The sequence below is a fragment of the Trachurus japonicus genome, chromosome 17, assembly GCF_045865225.1.
Source record: "Trachurus japonicus isolate A0001 chromosome 17, Traja_1.0".
Classification (NCBI taxonomy): Eukaryota; Metazoa; Chordata; class Actinopteri; order Carangiformes; family Carangidae; genus Trachurus; species Trachurus japonicus.
Genome location: NC_140923.1, coordinates 32,026,115 through 32,039,538, shown reverse-complemented (window position 1 = coordinate 32,039,538; position 13,424 = coordinate 32,026,115). Strand labels below are relative to the sequence as shown.

The 13,424-nt window shown below is 41.0% G+C and overlaps 1 protein-coding gene across 1 annotated transcript in view; it reads left to right on the top strand.

Annotated features, from left to right (window-relative positions):
- tmtopsa (teleost multiple tissue opsin a) overlaps window positions 1-13,424 on the top strand; it is an 83,499-nt gene that overhangs the window by 7,137 nt on the left and 62,938 nt on the right. Inside the window, exon 2 of the mRNA XM_085805152.1 lies at window positions 2,932-3,260. Within this exon, the coding sequence (XP_085661278.1) occupies window positions 2,932-3,260 (329 nt within the window). The remainder of the gene's footprint in view (window positions 1-2,931; window positions 3,261-13,424) is intronic.

Below are 13,424 nucleotides of genomic sequence, written 5' to 3'. Positions count from 1 at the left end.
AGGCTACAGAGGCACCTATGCATAAATACTGTAATACTGTCCCGTCTAAATAAACAGGACATTTACATTTAGGCTATGCAGTGTCATTTTGAATTATATTTTACACAGGGGTGCCGTGAGATTTTATGCACTTTTGAAAGGTGCCCTGACTGAAAAAAGTTTGAGAAACGCTGCAGTAAGCAATAGCTACCAACTGGTTAATGTTAAGAAAATGATGTGGTCATTGTTCTAAAAAGAATAGTGTAAGCACTCCAAGGAAAATCCTATACAGAAAACATCTAAAGGTCCCATATAGTACACAGGTAGATGTCCCTGTCCTTGTTTTTAAAATTATAAATCAGATTTAGGTTCTATATAACGTCAATCAAAATGCTCAGTCCCGAGCCTTAATACAAGTTGTTGGAACTTGTGTAATTTATTAGTGACGTCACAACCAAGGAGTCACTGACCACAGCAATGCCCCAAGCTCCACAATCCAACCATGTACCTGAAGTCTATCTGCTTTATATTCATTCTAATAAGATAGCCAGCCAATCACAGGAGAGGCTCAGAACCTCTTCTCTTCTGATTGTCTCACCAGCCTGTTAAGCTCCTGAAAGAAGAGAGATAAAATATACATACAATATATAAATATACAATATAACTACATTAAGATGTTTTCTTTGGTATGTAAAACTCTAAATATATCTTCTTGTGGTTCAGCACTAGGAATAAAACACAGAAACATGTGAATTATGGAGCCCTGGAAGTCAAGTGCTTTCTTGACACATTTACACACACATTGACATATTGATTGCTGCTAATGGATTCCTGTGGCGTAATATAGAGGGCACTGTTTTGAACCAATGAGTAGAGCTGCAGATTATTTGAAGTCACTGATATTCATCAATTTAACAAAAATACTCACAGTTTAAAAAAAGCTGTAGCTGTCTAACTTTCACTGTTCTAAAACACACTGGAGAAAAGACTTCATCTAGCAGGTGTATTTTTTTTTTTTTTAGGTCTATGGCACCACACCATTGTTTTTGCTGACAGTACGCCTGTGAAAAGACAATCCTCCTGCTGTTACGGTTAAACTTCCGAGTTTAGACAGAGAAGAGGACGAGAGGCTGCGCTGGATGAGATCGAGTGGTGATGAGCTGAGATGAAAACATCCTTTGTCAAAATACATGGGTGTGTGTTTGGGGTTGGTTGCTATGAGTCAGTCAGCCCACATCAAACAGAAGCACAAGTGGGTTGTTGTAAAACTATGTTGACTTTGTAATATTGCAGTAAGAGAGCTAAGCAGTCTGTGCAGGAAAAACAACATGACCGCAATACCAGGGGGCAACAGACAAGCATAATCCGCTGTGCCAAAGAGACTGCAGGCAGCGGTAATGCAGGTGCACACAGACAGACACAGAAACCTTCACAGAGCTGGAATCAGTTTCAGTCTCCTACCTCATTTTTCTAACCCCACCCCCTCTCCCTCCCCCCATCCTGCCTTTCCCTCCTCACTTTTTTTACTTTTATTCATTCGTTATGCTGAGTAGTCACAGTTTTGGTACCTCAAAAAAAAAAAAGGTCTGGACCGTTTTCCTAAAGGAACATCCAGTTTAGGTCCACTTCATTGCCAACTGAAAATCAATGGGCATTAAGGACGGCCTTGTAGATCATAATGGCTTCAAAACAAATAGCTAACAGGATAAAAAAGACTGAGGGGTCAGCATGAGCATTGAGCTCCAGCTCTGCCTTTTGAAATACTGAGAAAGAAGAACACTGATATGCAGAGAGAAAAGGAGCTTCATGAAGTCTGTTGTGTTGTCTCATACTGCACTGCTTCAGGTAGTACCGCTGTTTATGATTTGCAGCTGCACGTATCTGCGGCAGGGCCCGGCATGTGAAGTGAAATATTAGATGATTACACCGTTGTGTTTGCTATAGTTTTATTACACTGCACATTTCACTCGGGACAATTATTTTTTTAAATCATATCCCGGCCTCTTTTTGAAGCCATAAACCATAAAGCTCATTTTAGCTGTACTTGTGATTTCAGAGAGAGCTGTGAGGCTTTATATCACACTGACTGCATGTTTCCCTCACGGAGCAGATAAACACGGGGACAGACAGCACATTTTGTCTGCATTTGACGGTCTCATTAAATGTGATGTACAGTAGTCAGGGTTTAAAAAGGGAGAACAAACCTGCACCTGCTGTCTCCTGTTGTGACCTGTTGTTACATCTTGCTCATGTATTGGATATGTATCTAAAGGGACATTGTGTAACTTCTGTTATCTAGTCACGAAAATCGATTATTTGGTTCAAAAGTCTGTTTTTCATTAATCAGTAATACCCCCCATCAACAAACTGAAGTGTTCCTTTCAGCTCTGAATTAGCCGTTCATATCATTCATATCTACATGGAGCGGGTAAGCTCGGTGCTGGCTGCCATGTGGTGTCGCCATGTTTTTACGTTCAGAGGCAGCGTGACAGTAGGAAACCACGGAAACTCAGCGGGGACACCGGAGCTGTCGGCTGTGTGTTACACTGATGCTGCATTCACCTGCAGTCGGACAGACGGCCGTTGGTAACAAACCAGATGTCATTTTAGTCACAGAAGTCCAGAGAAAGACGGTAAAACGTGGGTCAGGTAAACAATACCACATCGCCATGACAACATATTGTCACGTGTATTGTTTTGCCTCGTGCTGACGGAACACTTGTTTACATTTAGGCTTGTTTATGCCATTACGTGCAGCGGCTGTCGTCCGTCTGCCGTCTGCCCAATTTCACGTGAATGCAGCATGAAAAATACAATTGAGTTGCTTGTGATATACAGTACAACCACAACGCTAGATGGGAGTTAATTCATACACAATGTACCTTTAACCCCCTGCTATAAACTATTGCTTCTACAAGATGGTGATACCTTGGTCTGTCTTTGCTGCTGTAGGCATCGTGTCCCTCATCTCCCTGGCCGTCCTCTCCTACGAGCGCTACAGCACCATGATGGCCCCCACTGAGGCCGACCCCTCCAACTACCACAAGATCTCCCTGGGCATCGCCCTGTCCTGGGGCTACTCCCTCGTCTGGACCCTGCCTCCGCTTTTAGGTTGGAGCCACTATGGCCCCGAAGGTCCCGGCACCACCTGCTCTGTTGACTGGACAGAGAAGACAGCCAATAACATCTCTTACATCATCTGCCTGTTTGTGTTCTGCCTCATCGTGCCATTCCTGGTGATCGTGTTCTGTTACGGGAAGCTGCTGTGCGCCATCAGACAGGTGAGTGTTTTGGTTTTCCAGGCCACAGATTCACCGTTTTGGTTCACACTCACAGATCTCATGAACTTTGTATCCAGCAGCAGCAGCAGCAGCAGCAGCAGCAGCAGCAGGCAACTAAAAACCCACTCTACACTCCCTGCTCAGCACCAAACATCTGCAACAACACACACCAACAGACACTGGAGCACAGTGGCTAAGTTTGTGATAGTTTGCTGAACTGCCAGCTCTATCTTTCTACATTGAGTTTGTATTGGTAATAGCCATCAGTAATCAGATGTTTGATTTACTTTCATTATGACCCTTATTAACCTCAGTTACCTTGTTTGAGAGCAAACACAGTGGGAGAGAGAGAGACAGAGAGAGAGTGCTGATAAATGCTGCCCTTCACCTGTTGAATTATTGACATAATATAATTATAGTCTACATTGGCTTCCTGCTATAACTAGATAGCACACATGTGGCCTTGATTGTGTCCACATTCCATTTCCAAATGTGCTCACAAAATGTCTGTATTTCATTATTCATCTTATTCAGATGTTGCTTCATCAGGGGTCTTGGCTCGTGAGCTGCCACTAGCTCACTCAAATGTTCAGAGAATCTAATCCGTAAAGACATTAATGCGCAGTACAAACTTTAAGCAACACAACTTCCCTCAGTAAATCTGCTCCAACTGAATAAAACACAGACACACCCCCTGCTTCAACTGCAAATGGTTTTTTGTTAGTTGTCAGTCAAATGAGTTTTGCTGTCTTTGCTGACATCAGATCAGTAGTGATAGAAACTCCTCTTATAACAGAACAGATAGATAGACACTAAAGTTTAAGCAGGTTTAATTGTAAGCTTTAACATGAGTGTTGTTTTTTCAGCACTTGCTTGTTTAGATTAAATATATTGTGCTGAATTAGTTATTTGTACATTCCTGTTTGTTACTGTATGTACCATTGGGTGTACTGACATCACAGGATTACTTACTTAAAAGTTTATTTTCTCTTTGGTTTCTAAGCAGATTTATGGACATTTTATCTTTTATGCTTTTTGTAAAAGCAAAAAGAAATGTGAGATTTGAGTTCTGATATTTGATGTCTTGTTAAATGATAAATGGTCAGTCAGTTCTCATTCATTCAGCTAATATTGCTGATATGATGTCAGTATCGCTAGTCCCATATTTCTGTTTTTCCCTGTTTGTTTTTACTGGGAATAGTGCACCTCATGTCTGAAAAATAGGCAAAATCAAAACCAAAGATTCTGCAGCAACCATGCACACATACGGCAGACATTATAGATTGAGCTTTATAGTCACTACAATACCTGAGCATAGTATCACTATTCCAAGTAGCCAGAAATAGTTAATGCAGGTTTATTAAAGGTTATACTATATCAAGCTCATAGGACGGTGTCAGTACATCAGTGCAAGCTGATTCAGCAGATGTTTGGGATTGGGATTGAAGACAACTTCTTCATATAAACAACAGTCCATCACATATTGCGTGAGAGTAATACACATCAAAGTTGCTGGATATAGCTTCAAATTAAATAGCCAAAATAATAAAAACAAGTGAAAATTTGCAATTTACATATACATGGTTTTGTCAGTTGTATTGGAAAGTGCATCAGACTGCCTCTGCTTACAGTGCAGCAGTTGGGTCCTGGTTTATGAAGCATCTCTTTTTGACTCTAGCGGGTATTGCAAAGTAAGTGAAAAAAAACAACAACAAAAAACTGTTGTGAACCCAGTAAATTAAAAATGTAATAAAATGGAAGACTTGGATATTGTGCAGATAACTTAGTGGTATCCATGTGTGCATCATGGAATAACACTCATATCTGTAGGGCATTACTCTCACATTTAATATAATGTCAAGAGCTGAATGTACAATGAAATCTCTATTTTGTTGTTCAGTAAATGTATCCTCTAAACTATGCCCTTCTCAGTCCATTCCACTTATCCACTTACTCTGCTGCTGTCTGGCAATGAAAGCATCCTTCATTCAGTCCAAAGCAGTCAACTGACACCCGCAGCTGCTTTATGAACACTTATGCAACTGAATTTGGACCTAATTATGTGTTAATTTGTTTGTTTGTTGTTACAATCTCCCATTCAAACTGCTGTTAGTTGAGCTAATGAGGGTTATGAACCATAAACTGTGGCTCAATCCCACCAAAATTACCCTCACTTTTGTCAGTGCAGGTCCATAAAGTCAGGCCCTGGGGTTGTGGGCAGTGGAGCTGAATTTAGATGGACCACACCACACACATCATAAACACGTTTATTATTAGAGTGGACTGATGTGTTAAATTCAGAATGAGCTGAGCCAGAGCCTGTGTTTATCAAGTGAGTAGGAAGCAGGTTTCAACCGGACAGAAATAGGAGTCTACGAGTAGAAGTCTTTTATCAGAGTTCTTAAAGGGATAGTTCACCCAAAATTCAAATTTCACTCATTATCTACTCACCCTCATGTCAACTAAGAGCTGTGACAATTATCAGAGTCCGCCGTGCCTTCTCTGAGTTACGGGGGGGTCCGTGCAGCAGTATTTGTCCATATAATGGTTGTCAATGGATACCAACTTTCTTCGTCCAAGAAGACACACCAAAAAAACATCAAAATACCTCCATACTGCTCGTTTGTAATGTCCCTCTTGTATTGAAGCCCCGACATGAGAAATTGTTCCGAAAAAAATTAAATAAGTCTATATTTTAAGCTTGTTTGTAGCGGAAGCTCCCAGTGTCTCGGTTCACTGCTCTTCCTGTGTCAGTGCAAATCTCTCGTGATTTGCACTGACCGGCGGAACAATTTCTCATGTCGGGGCTTCAATACAAGAGGGACATTACAGACGAGCAGTATGGAGGTATTTGGATGTTTTTTGGTGTGTCTTTTTGGACGAAGAAAGTTGGTATCCATTGACAACCATTATATGGACAAACACTGCTGCACGGACCCCCCCCCCCCCCGTAACTCAGAGAAGGCACGGAGGACTCTGAAAATTCTCACAGCTCTTAGTCGACATGAGGGTGAGTAGATAGTGAGTGAAATTTGAATTTTGACTTGAAACTATCCCTTTAAATTGTAACTTACTGTAACATGCAATGAAAGTCTTGTTCTTGCTGACCTGCAGTGGTTTTAACTTCTCACCTTGCTGCAGTGATGGGCAGGTGTACCTGACACTACTGTTGGGTATGGTTACTGGTGCAACAGAGCACATTTCAGCATCAGTGCTGGATGTGGTTGGAAACTTTCAAGGGCAGCAGACTGTTTGTTTGTCAGCCTGGCGTTAAGTTCCTCTCAGGAAATGACTTGTATCTATGCTAACATTGCAGAGCTCTCCAGTGGTCTTCTAACCTGTTGGTGCAAAAGCAGAAAGTGCAAACAAATGAGACATTTGATACATGTTTAATAGCAGATGGGGAACTGAACTCAAGATACTTTATATGGTAGAAATAGAGATGTTACCTTGTACTTCCCCACACTGGGTAACATTAGTCAACTCAATACTTCCCTCCAACCATGAGGATACACAAGCTCCTCTTACCGGCTACACCGAGACCCCCTGTAATTCAGAGAAGCCACGGATAACTCTGAAACTTCTCCCAGCCCTTAGTCCACATGAGGGTGAGTAGATAATGAGTGAAATTTCAATTTTGGGTGAACTATCCCTTTAAGAGAAGGTGTAAGGTGAGTTGAAAGAGTGGAAGAGATTGTGACTGCATGTGCAGTGTTACATACACACTGCTCTAACCTGACTGACTGACTGAGAGAATATGAGGGCAGACAGTGAGGAAGGCAGTGTTCACCCTCTCCAGGGAAGCTGCACACACTCACACACGCCGTGCAGTTTTCAAAAACAAGTCCCAGAGCAATTTTTCCAGGATTACAACTCACTCAGACTCTGTGAGCATCATGTCCTCTCAGACAAACAATGAGTTGTGTTTGTTTGTGTGTGGGGTTTGCATGAGCATGCCTCGGCTCTGTCTTCCCCGATGAACGGCTCGGCAGCCCGCTGTGTGACACTGACAGAACTGTGAGCAGAGATGAGTAACAATTAATCTAATAACAACGATGTGGTCTTCTCTTTCATGAGTCGTCATGGAAGGTCTGTCTCTGTGGATTTGCATCAGTTTCTCTCACTTTTTTTTCTTCCATTTTCCCTTTTTTCTCACTTTATCTGTTTTTTTTTTCTATTTATCTTCCCTCGTCAGAAAACATTGTACTGATGAATGAGGAGACGAGGGGAAGTTACAGCATTGAGTTCTTTCTCTCTTTGTCAGCTTTTTTCCACTTCTCTTTCTCTTATGTATCTATTGAATGCCAACTACAGCTTCTTTGTCCCTTTTCTCATCCCTTGTGCTAGCTTATATACATTATTTATCTTTTTTTTGTTTGTTTTAGGAGTACAGTGCTGCTCAGGGTTGTTCACTGACAGTAGAGTAAAGGATATTGTTCAGAAGGAAAGTCAGGCCATGATGGACAGATAGTAGGTCAGGAGCTTGTGAAGGGAGACGTTAAAGGGATAGTTCACCCAAAATTCAAATTTCACCCATTATCTACTCACCCTCATGTCAACTAAGAGCTGTGAGAATTTTCAGAGTCCTCCCTTCCTTCTCTGAGTTACTGGGGGGATCTGCGCAGCAGTATTTGTCCATATAATGGTTGTCAATGGATACCAACTTTCTTCGTCCAAAAAGACACACCAAAAAACATCCAAATACCTCCATACTGCTCGTCTGTAATGTCCCTCTGGTATTGAAGCCCCAACATGAGAAATTGTTCCGAAAAAAATTGAATAAGTCTATATTTTAAGCTTGTTTGTAGCGGAAGCTCCCAGTGTGTCAGTTCACTACTCTTCCTGTGTCGGAACAATTTCTCATGTCGGGGCTTCAATACAAGAGGGACATTACAGACGAGCAGTATGGAGGTATTTGGATGTTTTTTGGTGTGTCTTTTTGGACGAAGAAAAAGTTGGTATCCATTGACAACCATTATATGGACAAATACTGCTGCGCAGACCCCCCCGTAACTCAGAGAAGGCACAGAGGACTCTGAAAATTCTCACAGCTCTAGTCGACATGAGGGTGAGTAGATAATGAGTGAAATTTGAATTTTGGGTGAACTATCGCTTTAAAAGAGAGGAACTCCCTGATCTGATAATGTGATGATCCAACTGGGGGTGAATGGATCTACCAGTAGTTTGGGTTTGGTCCAAGGTGGTGTGCATTGAACTCACTGCCATCATTGTGAAATTAGAAAATAAATGTTTCCAGGGTTTGGAAATCCTAACATCCACCACATGCTTTTGCTGGGAGAAGAAAAGAGACAGACAGATAAAGCGTGAACAAGAAGACAGGGACGCCTCCCTGCCTGCTTGTAGTGTCTGTCACCGTTGTCATCTCTTTTTATTGCTCCCTCTCTGTGATGGCAAATTGAGGTCTCTATCAGTGCAGAGGACAGATGCTGTGAGAGAGTTGAGTTTGTTCCTTCACAGTCTCTTCAGTGAGACAACGCTGTGAAACAGGTATATGTTTCAAAGGCCTGCTTCTGATTATTGTAATTAGCCTATGTATAAGTACATGTTCTATCAGTATGCACAAGCGTGTGGCTCATGCATGAAGTAGGTATGTGATTTTCATACAGATAAACTGCCCAATACTCAAAATCACTCTGAGCCCCACTGCAACACACCAACATATTCACTAGGGGTGGGAGAAAAAATCGATTCACATAAATATCGCGATATCTTTTTTGGCGATTTTTCAAAAATCTTTTTTTTTTGAAATTTTTTTAAATATTGTGCAATGTGCATTTGTTAGTCTTTTTTACATACAGAGAGTACAGGTTTTGAAAAGGGTTTAAGTTAACTTTATAATGGAGTATGTTAATTTATAGGCTCCTACAGTATTTGTGTGCAGATAAATGTTAAAAATGCAATCGGCAATATCGTAGAATCGCAATTTAAATCGAATCGCCATCCAAAAAATTGCAGAAGAATTGAATCGGGAGAAAAGCATATCGTCCCAGTCCTAATATTCACTTCAACATTATGAGCCTGCATCCCCAGACCTTAAACAGGACATTTCTCCAGTCTGCAAAAACTAAAATAACCCTAACTCTAAAATAGCCATCATGTACCTCCAACACCTCATGATCATACTAGAAACTGTGCAAGTTCACATCCACAAATAAATGCTCGAGTTCCTGTGCTGATATTGAAGGTGTGGTGTCAAATGTGAGGAATATGGATATGAGAAGTGTTAATAGTATTATTATTGTGGCTCTTGTCAACATTAAAGCTGCACAGGGTGATTTTAAGGGGTGTAAAATAACATCTCAGTTTTTCTAAGTATATTCCTGGTGTCAGGTGTGGACACTGATGAGACATTTTCTTGGCACTTAAACTGCAACACACAATTATAACGACCAACCTCAGTCACAGACAACAGATGGTGGAGGGTACTGGTTCTACACATTATCTGGTTGATTAACAAATAATTAAACAACAGTTACAATGTTACCTGTCACTAATTCAGAATATGTCACTCTGCCAATCTCTGAATGCGCTATGTCTTGTATTCAGCAGCATTGCACCAATTTTTAACAGAACTTGATTTTGTATTCTGGGACAGTTTAAGGAACAGCAATTTGTGGGTAAGTTGGTAATGGCCTGGGTGGAGATTGGGAGGACGAAATTACATGTCTTTTCTCACCTCCCCCTTAAAAATTGGAGCTTTCTGCAACAGGACCAGGGCACATAATATAGAGATATAAATGTGGAAATGCACATGTTCAAACAGCGGTTAAACATATTCACTGAAGCTGCTGTGCTGCATTGTAAAATCACCACATCTCCACATATTACCCTATAAAGGCTGTCGCTGTCTGAGTGCATCACCTCATCTTGACTGATCATCACTGGGTGATAATACACAGGCCTATTCAGTTGCAGATACTGTACATGTGCTGTATTTAGTGTACCTTGGGCTATGCAGCTGTTCAACTAGTTTGAGCAGGTGGGTGGCAGTTGATGCAAATCACTGTCACCAAAAAAAACAGAAGCTATGTACTACCTACTGTGTCTCTCCTCTCACTCTGACAGTATTAATCACTAACCTAAGAGTCAAGGATGAGGTGGAAACATCATGGGACAGAGGAATAGCAGCAAAAATATAATACAGCAAAGGCACATGGTGAACTGTGCACTGGCCTGAGAATAGGGGCCTTTCATGTAAAGCTTGAGAAACAAAAGATATAATATGTAGTTTTTGCAAACTGACTGCTCTAGTCTTCTTGACTCACAGAGTTTAACATAATTTGATGTCTGCCTTAATATCTCACAAGGAACCAAGATAACAATGATCAAACTGGACAGATATGTTTTTGGATTTGGGTAACTGCTAATTTGCTGCTTTGTTACTGCAGGACTGTGGACACACAGATGAAGTGATGAACCTTGATTCTGATGATTCATGATTCAATTCAATGTGGTTCATCAAAGCTATTAGATTTCCTAATCTAAACAACCATCCCCCAGTAGATCTTCCCTTCAGTTTCTATTAGCAACAAAGATGTCATTGAAATAAGCAGCAGCATTTGTGGATTAATGCTTCAATAGGGTGACGTGGATCCAAAGAGTCTGGACGAAACAAGAAAACAGAGGATAATATATGCACATGCATACAAATATATACAGATGAAGGAGTGTTGGCTTAGATAACCAGCAGTTTTCTCTCACTTGTCTCAACATCTTTACCCTTGGTCTGAATTTATTATATGACTCATATGTCCCTGTGGATATCTAGCAATACTCTCAAGTGCTACAATATTTCTCCAATATCCTGGAAGCTATACCGGTATGTGGCACAGAGGTAGAGATAGAGAGGAGGGGGGAGATGGAGATAGGAAGAGAGAGGAGGTAGAGAGATGAAAGAGAGAGAAAGAGGCTGATGGGAGGAGGAGGTGAGGGTTGGGCTCCTAATTCTGTGCTGGCCCACATCAGATGTAGTGACCTTGTACTGGTCACAAGCTGATGTTTTTTCCACCTTTGCCCATTTGGTGATGTTGTGACCTGCTATCATATTTCACAAGAGCACCGGAGGGGAATCTCAATGCAAATTAAGTGCTGAAGTATAGATTATGAAATTACACTTGTACCTCCACCTACTTTGCATGCATCCAGAGGTATTGTGAATGTTCCTATTTATATTTCATAAGAGAGAACGAGTGGCACTATTGCAGCCCATCAAATTCAGCGGACAAAGTGCATCAGGGCAAAATGAGGGATCATGTCTGTAATGCTGCACTATCAAATCTTCACATGCTTCTGTATTTGCTAGTCGCCATGTATTTTGTGGACAACTGGCTTTAAGTTTTTCTTATTTTCCAAGCAATAACGCAAAAAGGAGACCCTCTGTTTTTCTTTGTTTAAAATCATTATACTTAGTTGTGTTCATTCAGTTAACACTTTCTCAAACTTTCCCTTTAAATATTAACACTGTGTTCAGTCATGAGCTTCAGCCCCATCCAACTAATGTTCGTCAGTGTTCACAGAAACCTAAGCAATCACAACACAATCACCAGCACTGAGCCACAACCTGAGCAGCTTATACCTCAAGGGAAGCTGCGTCATTTCAGCTTCACTGAACAAAAATAAGTCTAATGCAAATGACCAAAGAACTTTGATTTCAGCAGCTAAGGATTCGATAAATCACCACAAATACTTGATCTGTGTGCGTCTCCCTAAATTATCTTTAGATTACACAGACATGCTCATCTTTGTCAGGAAAACGTACCCAGGCTATAACAGTTCAACATATTCACAGCACAGAGCTGGGCTGAGGACTATATGAGGACAAAAAAGATATGCAGATTAAAGGCTCATTATCTACATTAGTGAAGAAATGTATGGAAAAATATTGAAAATGTGTTATGTTGAGTTGCCATGGCAGCACACATGTGCTGACACAGCTCTCGGCGCTTTTGTTGTTTTACATGTCTTCAATAAAATAAATAATAAATTAATAAATAAATAAAAGCGTGAAATGAACAACAGCTATGTCATACAAAAAAACAAAAAACGTTTTAACAGTAAATTATTTTCATTTTGCAGATGGACAGTTTTCAGACTCCAACAAACTCCATAGAAACACTTATACTGGAACAAAACAGTTACATCAAAAGCAAACTTTTAGTACACATGTGTTTGTTTTTTTAACTGGAATGTGTGATTGACCTTAAAACATGTACAGTATGAGACTGGCTGGCTGTGCCAAAAAACTTAAACTTAAAACGTAATAGTCTGCTTATATCATGTTAGATGTAGAAGAGTAAGAAGAGTAACGAAAACTCCACACACGTACTTACACACATGAAAGAATCAGAGATGCAGCAAAAAGGAGACACAGCTGTGAAAATACATAATGGCAGCCCTCAGAGTGAAAATTGCCAGCACTCATGCTTGATGGGAGCAGTGGGGGAGTGGCCAGATACTGGCGAGCAGGAGACTGCACACTCAAATTAGTTCTCAATCAGACCGGCTCATGTCATGAAGTTCTTGTTCTCTGTGCATGCGGCCTCCAAGCGTCCTTCTTTATTATCATGCTCCGTTTTGATTCTCTTTACTTTTTTTTTCTTTTACCTTTCTCATATCTATATTCCTCTATTCCTCTCTGTGCATCCATATCCAACTCTTTCTCCACACCTTCTCACTCTGATTGGGCCTGTCAGTGGTTTACACACACACACACACACACACACACACACACACACACACACACACACACACACACACACACCCCAATGGCTCATTTCATCTCTGCGGTGGCTGCTTCAATCCCTGCTTTCTCACGTGCTCTTTTACTCTTTTCAAAGCTCTCTCTCCTCATCTTCCAGCTCTCCTTGTGCCCTGTGTGAATATTCCTTCCCTTTGACTGCACCATTATCATCTGTCTTCTTCACCTTGGTTGTCTCGGCTGCCATTATCACCTCCATCCCATCTCTACCCCTCATCACCTCTCCAGAAAGCAAACCCATGTGAGCTGTTCTTCATCTAACAATGAGACGGATGTTGACATATCACAACCAGTAGTTAGCTGTGCATACAAAACACCTGAAACAAAGTGAGGTGGGAGGCCTTTTGTTTTGAATAATGTTGATCTGCTCAGACGCTCTCTTTGCT